Genomic DNA, 15,697 nt, shown 5'->3' with positions numbered 1-15,697 from the left:
CTCGAGAATTTGAGACTTGAAATGCAGAAAGAAGTGGATTTCAACTACTTTTCAATTAAGTTAATGCAAAAAACCTCCTGATGCAGTATGGAATGCACTTTTAACTTGAAAGACTAGAATTCTCTCCGTTCACTGTTAAATGCCAGTATGTGCTGTTGATGTAGTGTTTACTGATATTTTAGATCCCAACATATTAGCCAAGACTAATCCCATACCAACATATGAAAAAAAAAAATAGTGTAGGGAAATTAGTGATTTGCGCTCTACCAGATAAGCAATATATATTACCTTTGCTCCACACTTACCTGTCTCCTCACAACATATGCACTATTTCACTACCATGTCTAGAGTGACCTGGTAGCCATTGACACTGACCTCCCTGTTGACCAATCAACCAACTTGCTCATTTCTACCACCCAAAGTGTCTAGTTGTGTACACTCTATATAGAGCTGTCAAGATCTTCGTGTAAAATATACTTAGCCGTCAATAACCAGCCTTCGGTATTCTGCGGCTTCAGAATCCTGCCTTTGTTTAATTATTTATAGATAGCCTTGCATCCTGTTGTGCTGTTATAATCACCAGCACACGGGGGGGAAATATGATACACGATTTTACACATATTAAAATGAAAGTGTGGGATTGCTAAAGATGTTTCTGTTCAAAATGTAAAATTCTTCTCCCTAGTACTACTACTAAAGGTCTTCATATATGATCAAGGCACGTTGTAGTGTTACGAAGGGCTGCTAATTACATACATAACCAAACACTAACCATAACTGTATTAAAGCACAGTACTTTACAGACTAGTGTTGAATAAATTACTGAACTGATTGAAAACCTTTTATCACTATGAAATGTATTATACAGTATATAGTAGTACTGTGTGTTGATAAAGAAGATCATGCATGTTTTCACTTTCATAAATTGGCTTGGAGAAAATATTTGTATTTTTATTTGATATTTTTCCAGTTCCTGATTGCTACTTACAATCCAAAACAGTCCAATCACTTGTTGAATAAATCTTGGGCAGAAAATCCCCATTTTCTCAAAGTACCACCACATAATGGAGTACAGGAATAGTATTCTGCATAGGAAGACATGTTTTTGTGCATAACATTGAGACTGTTGGAGAATCCCATGTTAGGCAAAGGCAGTTGCAATATATATACTTGCCTATACAGCCTAGGTTTTTTCCTGTAATTACAACATTGACGTCCATTTCAAATTATACTTGTGACGGTAAAAAAACACCTGAAAAAAAAAAATCTCAGTATATTGTCCGACCATTCAATGGAACTATTGTACTATACGACAACAGCACAGAAACAAGGTTTTCAAACATTTTATACTTTTTGTCTCGACACTGGATAGAAGCTAATTAAGCTCATTAAGTGACAATTATCGCAGCCCGTTGGGAAATTTCTCTCTTTAAGTGCAGCTTTATCTCTTTCTCTCACGCGTCGATGAAAGAATTCACATGCATGCATACTTATTCAAATTCAATACTGTAGTAGACTGTAATCATACGGAAACAAGTCTTCATTCTTTTGGTTATTATTTTAAAAAACCTACCGAAGTTGTAAAGTATTGCATTTTTGTACAACAGAGCAATCTGTGACACTGTACATACAGCTAACTACTCTACATACTTCAAGATGATTAGGATCATTTTATATTATGGGTTCTAAAGGCAGCTGATTTGCATCATGCACATATATAGAATGCAAAAAGGGCTGATACCCATTAAATTTGAAGGTAATGTGTGGGCTGCAATGTCAGGCACTGTATACATACTGTATAGATATCCTGAAGCAATCACTAAACTGTTAAATTGCAGATCTCACTCGAAGATTGCCATGAAATTCTTTTTAGCTATAGAGCTCTGTAAAAGATGAGTCCAGGGATGCAGACGACATTGCTCCTGCCTCCGCTGCCTCGGCTAGTGACTGGAGCACTTAGCATAATCAGAAAGACCAGACCTGTATAACTTGTCTCATTTGCATCGGTAAGACTGCACTTGCCATTAAGCGAGGCAAGCTATTTCCTGCTGTCAGCCCACACTTACACCTGGTGTGACTAGCTGGGAGAGTATATTTTCGAGCGGACTCTCTCCTGTTAACATTACAGAGACGTAGCCGACTAATTGGTACGTACACAAAAGCAAATGGGAAAACTCCAGCGTAAAAATGTGTCAAGAATTTCCTAGATATAAGAAGTTAATAGCATAGATCATTGAAGATGCTCAATGCCATTAGAGAGATAAAACCAATGGGGGCGACAAGACAACGTGTATAATACTTGAACAAAACAAGCAAGCATGGTCAGCCATTGCTGCATAAATTATATAACGGATATAAATTATATGTAACAGTAACTGTGTGCTGTTAATGGAGTGTATCATAAATTTAAACATGGATCTTGTAACGCCAGTTTTTTTTTGAGAGAGAGAGTCGGTCCATATCCATGATTAGGTATAGTACCACTTATGGACGAGAGATTACATAAGAGTTGCAAAATGCCTGGCATACCTGTCTCCACACATTTACCACACTCTCATTTAACCTTTTTTTCTTTAAAGCAAACTGACCCAGTGTGTACTATTCAGTATGTCTACCTCATAGAAACATGCTATTTATTTATCCGGTTATAAAGCAACACTGTTTTTGATTGGTCAGCAACTTTATCCAGACCTATTAAGCGTTTCTTAAAATATACTAAATACGCCTTCAAAAATCGTTTCAACTAGTGAATTAAGGTTACTGAGTGACTTACTAATGAAGCTTGATTTGAATTTCACCAATTTGATTATTCGGATATACTTCAGCTGTGTTTGATATTTAGTCACCTGCTAAAGAACAATTTAGAAAAATTCCAACTTTTTACCTGGCATCCATTATTTGAAATGAAAGAAAAATAAAGTAATGTCAACAAACAACAATGTTGTGGGATTGTATCATTACAATCTTGATCATTTGAAATTAACTTTTAAATTAAGACATTTGATATAAAAAATTAAAGAAAAAGAGATGTAAAAGTTTGAGGCTTCAGAGCTAATATTAGAAATTCATGTTGGTGAGTTCGTTTAGGTGGTTCTGCATGAATTGCAGAGTGAACTCTCTTCTTTTAATGAGCCTCATTTTTCTTTAGCATACAGTTTAATAGTAGTACATTTTTAGTAAATATAGCAATTGTGACTTCTTCCTGTCTTGCCATATATATTATCTTTGCTGCCGAGTGCTGAAATATATATATAATATATATATACTGTATGTATCACCCAAGAGAGATCTCAAAGTGATTTTTGTTTGTCAGTCCTCAGATGGTTTCAAAAAAGCAGAATTGTTCACTCCTGGCTTAATATAAATCAAAAAGAGCTCATAAAATGTGATAATAAGTTCTCTGTCAATTTCAATATACACCATTGGTCTCTAACCCATTAGCCCTGATTCTTACATGCAAAGTAGGCAGAGAGGTGTGATGCAACTAAATGTGGATCAACCATGGTTCCTTGCTGTTTGTATGCCTAATATCAGCTTGTTTTATATATTTCTTTTGAAAAACTTGTAATATTCTTATTTTCGTATACATTTTTAAAGCATCTTTCAAACATCATTGCTACTGTGCCTCATTGCAAGTAAATCACAGTATGTATGTCCTTCTCTTGTGTAGTTACCATTGCAGATATAATAATTTATAACATAGTCAGCTGTTTGCAACATTCTTTTTTATTTAAAAATAAAATAATAATAATAATAATAAAAAAAAAATCTTTAGATTTGGAATGTGTGTACCCTATATTGGGTCCATGCAGCAGGTGTTTGTAAAGCACAATTATGAGTTATGATAGAAGTCAACTGTTGAATAGTACCGTCTGCAGGCATCTGAAATGTGCTATATATGATACAAGTAAACAGTTATATCATGATAAGATAACACATCCTGATCCCTGTTACATTTCTACTGGTAGTGTAGGCTTTTGTGTGTACACTAATGTGCATTATACTGTAATAGACACACCATGGAGAAGCAAATCCAACCATCATCACGTGTCAGTGTATATATGATAGAGGTGTACGTCATGCACAGTGATATAGAGCTGTTAAAGAGAAATTTCATGCCATCTAGGAGCTATCTAAAAGATCTGTCAAAATTTATAGGATATTTGACTATTGATTTCAGTTGGACGGGTTGGAAGTCTATGAATAAATTCACAGATCCTCTCCGGCAATTAAAAAACATTTTTTTCTTATTGTTGTTTTACGTTATTAGAGTAGGATATATGATTATTTATAAGATATGCAGTAAACATCTTACTTTCATCGATGCAACAGGCTTCTTGCAAATGTTGTATTTTCAATATTGGTAGATAATGTCGAAGATACCTCAATGTTGACGTGAAACTTATCAATGTTACAGTTGACCCTTCTGAATATTTGGGGATAACTTAATAGCAAGTAATGTATGTTTAGGAAATTGTTGCAGTCTTATGCATGACCAGTACAGTACTACAGTGCTGTTTGGAGGGAACCTAAGATGACCCTCAAACTGTGCAATGCCAAACAGGTTATAGAGATTTATTAATTGCCAATACAGCCATTAATTCTTTATCGGAAATTTGTAATGGGTCTTACTCCCCTCCCCACCCACCTCCCCTTAATTTTCTGTTCCTGCTAATGTACAGAGAGTCTCTTTGAAATATTTTTGTTTTTGAGAGTCAATATTTGGCAGTTCTTCTACAACAGTACTCTTACAGTGCGCTATCCAAGTTGCCAAATTGGATATCCTTATTCATCCCTCGGAACTTGAAATTCTCCGAAGGCAGGAACCTAGCCGACAAATATAATCTCCAGTCAACGTCTAGAATGTCCTTCAACCACATTTGCACTGTAACAGGTTAACTTCTCAATATTTGGGGCTATATAAACCTATTAACTCTGGTCATAAATTATCATTTCCATTTTCCTGCAATCTTAGAAACCATTCCTGAATTTCTTGTCTTATTTTCCAATTAGAAATTTTGTGTCATCAATTAATTATCTTTGACCAGGTATTATGTATACTTTCATGTTTGTTTTCTGACAACTTCATTACAACCTCCTCCATAGATATAGCAGTTAGGCTGCTATATACATGTATACTGTATACTGCAGAACAAACTTGCTTGGGATCTCAATATTAACAGTCGGTAGATATCATAATCAATGTATTGTATGTATGTGTGTATGTGTGTGTATGTATGTATGCATGCATTTATGAGTGGATGTATGTATGAGTGAAATGCAGAGGAGCATCCATACAGTCAGGGGGGGGGGGGCGGATTCCCCCCTTGACGGACTCAAATGGACTGCTGGCGCCCTTTTCAGCTTTTTACCACTTTTTACTTATTCGCGATTATTGACTTTTTTATTGCGCTCTCAAATACCTAAATTTTTGACATTTGTCACACTGGTGAAATGTATGTATGTATTGGTGTGTATGCATGTGTGTATGCATTTGTGTTAATGAATGTATGTATGTACACGTACCATGTACATGTACATGTGTGTAGTATGTGTACATGTATATATGCACATATATATGATGCAGAAGCTCAGCCAGCCAGACAGCCACAGTGCTAGATGAATATATACCCAGTACAGCAGCATGCATAACTGTGTGTGAAACCTGTACCCACTATTGTGTTGATTAGCTTATTGTAGGATCAATATGCCCTTGTGGTTTAATCAGTTTATCCTCCTCACACACTGTCACTGGGAGCTGAGAGTTTGCTGTGTGCATCTGCCATTGTGTGTCTCTCTCTCTCTGTTGCCATTATTATATCCTTCAGTTCAGTACAGGAGAACTTGAATAGCAGAGGCCTGCTGGGTTTGAATGGATTTAAATGCAACATTCCAAGAACTTGTATCTGGATGGAGAGGGAGCAAAGGGAAGAAGAACAACAGAGTGATAATGGCAAGCTATCATTGTGCTGTGTGCTTTTTTTCAAAGAGAAGTAGAAGGTTATGTTTGACATGACATTACACAGGGAGACATAGACTAGACAAATGTTCAATGTGGAGAATGTTAAGATGATGGTATCTAGAATGAAATAAGCTGTTGAAGGGGATGTGATCAACTGCTTAAATTATTGGCAGATGTTTACAGTCTCTGTGAAATGGAAGATGATTGATCATTGAGTCGAATTAAAACTTGCCAGCAAAAGAAAAGATAAAAACAAAAAACATACCCCAACAAGAATTGTCAATCTGCAGGATCTTAAATTTTCTAAAATAGAACCTGCACAGCTCCGTTGATAGCATAGTTGGTTCCTGGCATGAGGTCGGTCACTGTATTCAACAGATTTTCATTCTTTTGAAGCTTGTTCATCACTTCTATAATTTTGATAAAAGTTGACTTATGACTTTAAAAGGTCTTGAAAATAGGGAGTGATTCTTTTCCTTTTAATTTAATTGGGGATCGACAGAATGAAGTTGATAGTTTTAAGTTGCAGTTATTAATCTTTATTCTTCTTAGCAATGTTCAATTTTTATTAGGTCATCAATGATAACACTGCTCTGAAAGGTTTGTATTCAGTTACTACATAGAGGCTGTAATCTACATGCACAAATTCATTAAGGTACAGTATATACCGACCTCTATGTCATTATATGTACTGCAGATAGCACTCAATCTATACCAGTGACAAATATCACCCTCCCCCCCCCATGGCAATGGCATATAGGTACACAAACATGAACAAAACCCAGGTTGAAAGGTCATACTTGTTAATCTTTGCTCTTTCATATATTGATTCATTTGTTGGGGTGGTTATAGGAGAAAAATAAGAATCGCTGTAGATAATTTTCTCATCAAATAAACAAATGAGACCTTGGAAACGAACCATATACTGATACTGCTTCTTAGCAAACGAAAATAAAGATAAGCAGATTCCAAGAACATTTAATTTATCAATGTTGGATCATATCCTGAATTGAGCTTTAAAATTAAGATGTCTAATATGTCTAAAAACATACATTGTCATAGTTGCAGAATCAGTACATGTGCTGACTTTAACATACTACAGCAAAGAAATGGCCTGCTTGTGTGACACGCACAGTACTCGGTACACCCAACTTCAAGTTGTTAACTTCGGTCGATACTCAATACTAATTCCACACTAAAGTCCCTCCTACAGTATAACAGTTCATTATTCGACTTGTCGACATTAATTTTATTTCAAAGAAAAAACAAAAACAAAGAAAGTCATAGATATTTGAGAATTCTTGAATTTTATGTGCTGCATGATATGGTTTATAAATATTTAATGAGAAAAAAGTATGTGAATCATTAAATTAATGCTTCCTGAAGAGTGTCTGGATTGTTATCATTTGCTTTGATTAATTGGCATATCAACATTGCAAATGATCATTTGGTACAAATATTAGAATTTGATGTCATTTAGTCTGATTTATGACAAAGTTATTTTTAGTAATATTGTTTTTAAGTTTGGCATTAACGTTGAGGACCGATTGCTTTATAAAGCAAAATTGTTGTTTCTAGTCAACCATTTTTGCTCAATTTGCCAGTTACACTAATATTGAATATGAAATTTAATTTATACCCAAATCAGTAATAAAAGTGTTCCACCTAAAGACACCTTAAGTATTCTTATTCCCCTCATGAAGATTAATGAGCAAATATTTTCCATGTGATTTTCAAAGTTTTATGACTTGCATACAGTACTTTTTCATACTTTAGTAAATTTACAGTACTTTTAGATAATCATATGCAATGCATGCATGTATGCAAATTCAAATCATCAACTTGTTATCCATTATCAGAAAGTAAAAGTTAATCATTCAAGCTTTAAGGAACTGCATTGGTATGAGTTATCTTGCGAATGATGGGAATTTTTTTAACCAAAACCAACTGACCGACCGAAACAAAGCAAACTTCTTTAAATTGAACTTCAGTGGTATAAATCAATTCTGTGTACATCATCTTATGATAGACCGTGTAAATTACATTGCTGGTAGGTGGGAGCCACCAAGACTGGTAGGCACTCTCCTGTCTTCCTTTGATGACAGTTCAGAGCTTGCTCTAAATTTAGCATGGCTGTCATTGCTGTGACAGGTGATATCAACAACAAACAGTATGTGACATTGACTAACAAATATTTTAGATCAAGTGCACCGTTGGAGACATTTGGCTTACAAGTCTGCTTGTATGCAGATCGAGGAAGAATCTTTATTTTAAAGCCTCTTGCCGAGGAAAACGTTTACTGTTAAACGTTAGTATCCACATGGAATTTGTTATTAGCATATTTCATTGTGGACCCACAGATATGATTAGCAATTTAGAAAGGATTATTTAACAAATTTTTTTTTTTTTTATACATACATGTCAAATTAAGATTGTAATTTTGGTGAATGCATTTTCAAAATATTGTTTCCTTATATGTCAATATTGTCTCTGTGAAAGTGTAATTGACTGAAGTGGACAGGTAAAACAGCTTAATTTGTGTTGTATATACTACTGTATTAATCCTTTTTGACATACATACAGTATGTACAGTATACTGACTGTTATGGTTAATGTATCGGCTGAGTAGATTTATTTTTTAATTATATAATATATATTGGGTGGAGCATCTGAATGTTTTCATGAATAGATTCAGTGTTAGGTCAAAACAGGAAAGACTGTAGGTGTATCCTTGTTACTAAAAATATCGTGTACTGTTCTGTATAATTATGGTTTGCCTCTCAGGACTGAAATAGTACGTTCAGTCCGGACATAGTGTCAGTATGACATGTTCCATCACATCCTCTTAATATCGACATACACTCAAGTATCCAACCCTTCCATTGTTTCTCTGCATGTTTGTTATGATTGTTATTGCTGTGCATGTATGCTGGTGCATTCGGTTCGTAATTAGGCTAATCAAGTCGAGGACAATGAGAACTACAGAGCACACATTTCCGTAGACACCTCAGGCTGGCAGCTGGGAACCAGAGGTGGAACAGCATCTCGCCGGCAGTGTACCGGTAGTCTAATCCACCCCCAGATGACAAACTGTTTTAAAAAGCAACTGGCTATTTGTGGGTTCAATAGGTTCTGATACCAATGCAACAAACTAATTTAATCCTGCTTATATTTTTTTAGTGTGGGGGGAGGGGAGGGGGGAGGGGGAGGTCATGGAGAAAAGGAGGGGAAACAAATATGGCTCATCCATTTGTGTTGTTGGAGAAGGTCTCTTTGCAAACACTACAATGAAGTTGGTACATGGTTGAAATATAATGCTTGGTATGGGACAGTATTAATATGCAGTATATATGGTATGTTTGTTAAAGACTTCACAGTTGCCCAGTGATTGTAGAGATTAGTTATAGCTGTTAAACAGGAAGTATAAGTCTACAGTTCTATACACAGTATGGTTTTATATATAATGTCACAGGAAATATGTATTCTGATCTTTGATCTTATATTGATATTTGCCAATCCTAAGGTCTGTCTGGATTGATCGAATCACTGGGACAGTATGAATAGAGCAGCTATTTACAGAGCTCTCTATAGCACCATCTAATACAGTCGTATGATGTTATGTAGTTTGATCGTTCATACCTCTTTATTTTTGAGAGCATGCCACGAAAGCGATTAATAAAATGATGAAAAACAGAAATTTACCAGACCTAGCAAAGAATGATTTATTTGTTAGGACAATTACTAACAAAGGGTAAGCTACAGTTCAGTACCGGACTTGTTTTTGCTCTTTCAAAGATCGAATGTGCGACTAAATACGGTACCTCAAACAGACACTTTCCTAAATTTAGAACTGTCCCTGCAATTATTAACAGAAAAGTTAGATTGAGAGGATGAAGGGAAGGCCTGAAGCAATGCTTCTGCAAAGAACATTGTAGTGTCTGTTATTTTTTTTTTTTTTTTGCTTTATCTCTTTTGCTATTTCCTCTGTCTCCACACAACTGATGAACTCTTGATCCCTCATTTTTTAACAGTTATCATCATTCGTCTGGTAGACTTTTGCAAAATGTCACTCACACTTCCACATATCTCTTGTACATGCTAGCCGTACCACATTCACGAGTACAAAATCTGCCTACCAATTAATATGGATGTGACTTTGTTTCTTTTCAGGACAATTCAAATCTATACATGGTGCTGGAGTTCATCGAAGGCGGTGAAATGTTTTCACATTTAAGAAGAATTGGAAGGTTTAGGTAAGAAATTTGAGCATTTTGATGGTGTCATCATTTATTTTCATTGTGGGATAGTAGAGAGATGGGAAAGTGCCCATGCAAGAGATGGGAAGTGGGAGGAGGAGGGATAAGCAGGAGTCTTTATACTTTACTGCTTCACTGACCACCACCAGAGCATTTTACCATGTCTAGCTTGAACTGCTAACCCTTTCAGCAATCTCCTCCCATTGTAACTGGTCACCTCAGATCAAACTGCCTCCTGCTATATAACTCTCACCATGCACCCCAAACTGTCTAGAAGAGCAAACTTATCCATTCAACTCTAAATTACCTCCGAGTTGTGATTTTTCAAATCCATGCTGTGCCCATGCATACATTTAAAAGTAGCTGGTTATTAACTCACTCCTCCTGGCTTCCCTGTCTCCTCGCACAAGCTGCATTCACTCTCACTCAGCCGTGTCTAGACAGTAACCAGATATCCCTAGGACACAATAATGCTAGAGTGCAGGTGCTGTGAGCAGACAGGTAGGTTAAGTTGGCCGTTGGTAAATAGCCGAACCAGGTAAGCTTTTGGAATTTTTCTACCTGGAACAGACTGTAAAAGTTTGAGGTAAAAACTTGAGGGTTAATTTGGGTATTTTCACATATGTGGCATGCATTGCTACATGCCACATTGAAAGTACTAATACTGTGCCAGCTTCATACTAAGAACATTCATTGAACAGAGACAGGGAAAGAGAAAGGGAAAAGATAATGTACTTTTATTTAAAGATAATGTACTTTTATTTAAAGATAATGTACTTTTATTTAAAGATAATGTACTTTTATTTAAAGATAATGTACTTTTATTTCGAGTACTAACATTAGTTTTGTTGAATTATGCAGTATCTCCCTGCATAAGAGCATACATTGTAAATCCCATGTCAATCGATGTTATTATTTTGTACGCCTAGTTTAATTTCTTATTATCTCTGTGTGGTCATTCATGTGTGTATCGATCATGCTATATATATCAGGGCTCCGTGTGCATCTAATGTTAAAGCCAGAGTCTCTTTTTTAGTCACCTGTCAAGTCTGTACAGACTCAGATATATATTAAACCATATGGCAGTGAGTATAACTCTCTGTGTCTCAGATTAGAACAATGTGTTCTCTTATCACATGTCAGTGTAATTATAGCAGCCTTCCTTATTATTATTATGAGTATTTTTTTGGTTACCTGGGACATAACAAGTCACTGAAGCATTTCAGCATTTCAGGAAACCAGCTACGACTGCCTCGCCTGTTTCTATTTTGGTCGTTGCTGTACTGCCGTGTGTCGTCTTTCTGTCTCTCGCAATTACCCACACATGTGTCCCAACATTTCTTTGGAAATATTTTTTGATTGATTGCGGAGGAGAGGGATGTATCGAGAGATGAAATGAATGCTAGATGATGATAAAAAGAAGAAGAGGAGGAAGGATGCAGACTTAGGATGAAGTCCTCATGTCTCCGCATCTGTACTCTGTACCCTTTAGACAATAAATTTGTTGGTGATGGCCAGTTCTTATCAAAGAATTACTGTCATTCTCTGCAGCTGATTTGAATTTTTCTCTAGCAAATTTGTGAACGATAAATAGCAGCGACGACGATGGTGATGGTCATGAGGATGAGATGATGAAAATTTTTACGGATCATAAAATCCTTGTGGGATCCATTTAGGACAAAAAATGTCTCAGAATTGTTGAAGTTTGTTTTATCATCTTTATTAAAGATTGTAACTGGCATTTCTACTCTCATACAGTACCTGATTTTGATATGAGAGATACCTCCTTACATTACGAAGGAATCTGTTTACTTAGATACTACAGTTTGGTTAGGGATACTTCTTTATCTGTTGTTAATATGAGACTGCATGAGGTTGAGAGCTTAACAAGTTATGACAATTAGTGAAAGCATCGCCAATCCTTTTAAATTGCAGGAGTAAACAAATTTAATGAGCAATTAATCTCCATAGGCTACGTACTACAGTAGAGTTTCTTGTAAACAACTGGACAAATGTTGGCATCATGTTATAAATTACTAAATACTGCACCCCTTGCTCTCCAATTTAATGACTCTTCCTGTTTGCAATTTTTTTAAAACATGTTTTGATGTTTTGATTGATGCAGTCTTCCTTTAACTGCATAAAAAGTTAAAAACAATTTTTTTTTTTCAGTATACATTTATTGACTGACATACATGATTATTAAACTAACTTGAAATAATATTAAGATATATATTTACTAAATTCAGCCTTGAGCACAAAATTTTGAAACTCAACTACTAGGTATTAATTCATACATATAAATATGTGATAAAGACAGAAATAACTTGATTTGGGGGCTTATGAAAGGGATTATTACTTTCAATTAACCATCTCTTCGATTATTGATGTCAGAGGGCTCTTCCTTAGCATTTTCAGATTTAAAGGAACAGTTCAGAATACTTCCAAATCTCCATAAGAGAATTAAACAAGGGAAACCAGGCAACAACACCATTAAATCTAGTTGATTGAATGCTAACAAGATTCTGAATTTGGAAATCATCCCAATCTATTACTGCCCCCCCCCCCCCCATCCCCTGCCCCGTAACTTGAACACACATTCAGTGTTGATTATCAGATTGGGGATCAAACAGATAATTAGTATGAACAAAAATTTAAATTTGTGACTCACATTCATGTTTCTAAATACTGCCTAGCCCTCTGAATGATACCAGATGTTAATATAGTTTAAGTAAAGATGGGAGTGCATATATGTGTAGGAGACAGGTATTAGTATCGTCATTCTTAAATAACCAAATCAGTAAGTTTGGGGATTTTAATGATATTTATTAGCGGTTAAGTGTGAAGAGGGTGATGATTGGAGAGGGTGGGTCATTGGGATGAAGCTTTTCAAGAATGATACCAGTTGTTAATATAGTTTAGGTATAGATGGGAGTGCATATATGTGTAGGAGACAGGTAAGTATCGTCATCCTTAAATAACCAAACCTGATAAGTTAAGGGATTTTAATGATGTTTATTGGCGATTAATGTGTGTACTTGCACATACATGTGGCATGCTACATGCCACATTGCAAGTACTAATACTGTGCCAGCTTCATATAAATGCTGACATTGTTATTGCAGAAATTTCTACAAAAATTCTTCAAGCCTCCAACAATCAACTTTTCAAAATGGATGATTTGTCAATTATTGTACGATTCCAGCGCCGCACAATTGACCCAGTTCCATTTGTTCAACTGATTATTAGTCAGACACTAGATACTGTCGAAGATTTGATTTATTATGGACTTTCTGACATTTTGTGTATTCTGGAGGTATCCGTTTTTCACACACACAGTAGTACATGTTGCATACTGTACTGTTTATGTATAGAGTCTTAACGTTCTCAAAGAATTAATTCCCTCGTGCAGCATCTGTCGATAATGGATAGGTTTTCTCTCTCTTTCTCTCTCTCCCGAAGCCTTTCGTCATGCAGTATTTTTTTCTTTTACGTCAGTACATGAAGACAGCATATTAATGTGTTTGTTTAATTTTTGTTTAAGAAATTGACACACTTCAACTGTTGCAGTTTGTACTCCAATTCACTCTCACTGATATTATAGACATAAATCACAGGATTTTGGCCACAATTTAGCATTATATCTCTGAAGCTCATTTTTAATCAGGGAAGAAAAACAGTCATACAGTCAGTGAAATATACTGAGGTTAGAACCAGACCGGGGGTGGGGGGGGGTGCGGGGAGAGGCAGAGGGTTACCGAAATACAGAAAGAGTAAAATATGAGATATACAGTAGTTCATATTCATTTTTTTTGTATGATTGTTTTTATTTTATTTTTTTGATAAATGTTGAGAATAAACTCTTCAGCTGTTGATAAATTTATTTTTGACAGCTTGCTATTTTCCAGAAATTTTAAGTTTTATTTAAGTGACCTTGTTCACAATAGTTATCATATATTTCATTAAATAACATTCTACCAAGACGCCGCTGGTATCATTTTTGCATATAAATAATTTTGCATGTATATAATTTTGCAAATATTTTAATTTTCCATAGATAATTTTTGTATATATACCTCCATAGAGACATCCATGGTTCCCTTCAAGTATCTTTATACAGTCATGCCTTTTAGTTTAAATTTGTGATTTGAGAAGTAAGTGATTTGTCATCTGACCAAAGAAAAAAAAGAACTTGGTTTGGGGAGGATTGCGTCACTTAGAAGAATATCGTATGACTAGGTGTATAGGGAATATTGACCAAACTTGTCTAGTGGCCCAAATCTCCATAGCAACAGTCACTCGTCCTTGAGTCTAAGCCTCTTCTCCCGTAGAGCGGTGAATGTTCCCAGTACGTGTCTTGGAATAATTTTGAGACTAGACTAAAGAAAGCACTTGAGACAATTTTTTTTCTCCAAGGTTTGCTGATTTTACCAGACATTTGACGTTCATATCTAAACTTTTCTCGTTTTCTTCTTTCTTCCTTCTTTTTGTATTCAACAGCGAGCCCCATGCTAGATTCTATGCAGCCCAGATTGTGCTTGCTTTTGAGTATCTTCACCACCTGGACCTTATATATAGAGACTTGAAGCCAGAAAACCTCCTCATAGACAGACAAGGATACATTTCAGTGAGTATTTGACCTCTGTAATGGTTTGGTCAATATGATCACATTAATAAAAGGGAAGTCCTAATGAACAGACGTAGATAACTCATGAAAGAAATAATTTTTCATGATAACACCCAAATTCAGTATAGTGCATGGTGTCAAAAGTGGAACATTGAGGGGGAGGAGGGGGCGGGGGCAGCAGCATTCGCTTAGCAAATTATTGTGCTCCACAGTGTCTCACAGTAGACATTGCTGGTGTGTAGAGATAATCTCTATTGTTTGATATTTATTCAGCTTTGCTTGGGCAGGGGGTTTGAGAGGGGGTTGGAGTTGGAGGGGGGGGGGAGTGATTTTGCAGCTACTTCTCCTTTTGCTGTTTGACCCAGTGTCTTAAAGATGCATAACTCAACAATATGTCAATATCATGTACAAATACTTTTCCCCAGTAAAAAAGAAAAAAAATGTTTACGTTTTTTTTATGTACAGAAGAGTTCCTGTTCTGTGTTTACAACTTGGAATCTGATACTGAGCACAGGGTCATATCTGATCAGTTAATATGTAAACATGGCCTATGATGTATATTTTACACTGTTGAGGAGTGTGGCCTCTTTTATGACCTCAAGTTAACTACATATTGACTTCTTTGTATCAGATGATCTGTAGCAGTATTAAATTTTGAATCATCTGATCTCTGTCCAGGGTAATACACACCAATAGTTTTTATTATAAACCATATCTACAGTGCCAGCATTAAAGGCATACAGTACAGAGATTCAGTCATTATGTATAGACATTTTGCACTGTTAGGTTAAATCAGCATATTTTCAATTGACTTAGTCATATTTTCTGACGCAAGTCGGATGCCGAAATCCC

At 35.7% G+C, this 15,697-nt stretch overlaps 1 protein-coding gene across 4 annotated transcripts in view; it reads left to right on the top strand.

Annotated features, from left to right (window-relative positions):
- The window catches only part of LOC139979372 (cAMP-dependent protein kinase catalytic subunit alpha), a 107,994-nt gene that overhangs the window by 76,020 nt on the left and 16,277 nt on the right, over positions 1-15,697 (top strand). For all 4 annotated transcript variants that reach the window (XM_071990111.1, XM_071990101.1, XM_071990120.1 and 1 more), the window contains 2 exons: positions 10,133-10,215; positions 14,719-14,845. In XM_071990111.1, the coding sequence (XP_071846212.1) occupies positions 10,133-10,215; positions 14,719-14,845 (210 nt within the window). The remainder of the gene's footprint in view (positions 1-10,132; positions 10,216-14,718; positions 14,846-15,697) is intronic.

The sequence above is a fragment of the Apostichopus japonicus genome, chromosome 2 (assembly GCF_037975245.1).
Source record: "Apostichopus japonicus isolate 1M-3 chromosome 2, ASM3797524v1, whole genome shotgun sequence".
NCBI classification, from domain to species: domain Eukaryota; kingdom Metazoa; phylum Echinodermata; class Holothuroidea; order Aspidochirotida; family Stichopodidae; genus Apostichopus; species Apostichopus japonicus.
This window is presented reverse-complemented; position numbering and strand designations above follow the sequence as displayed.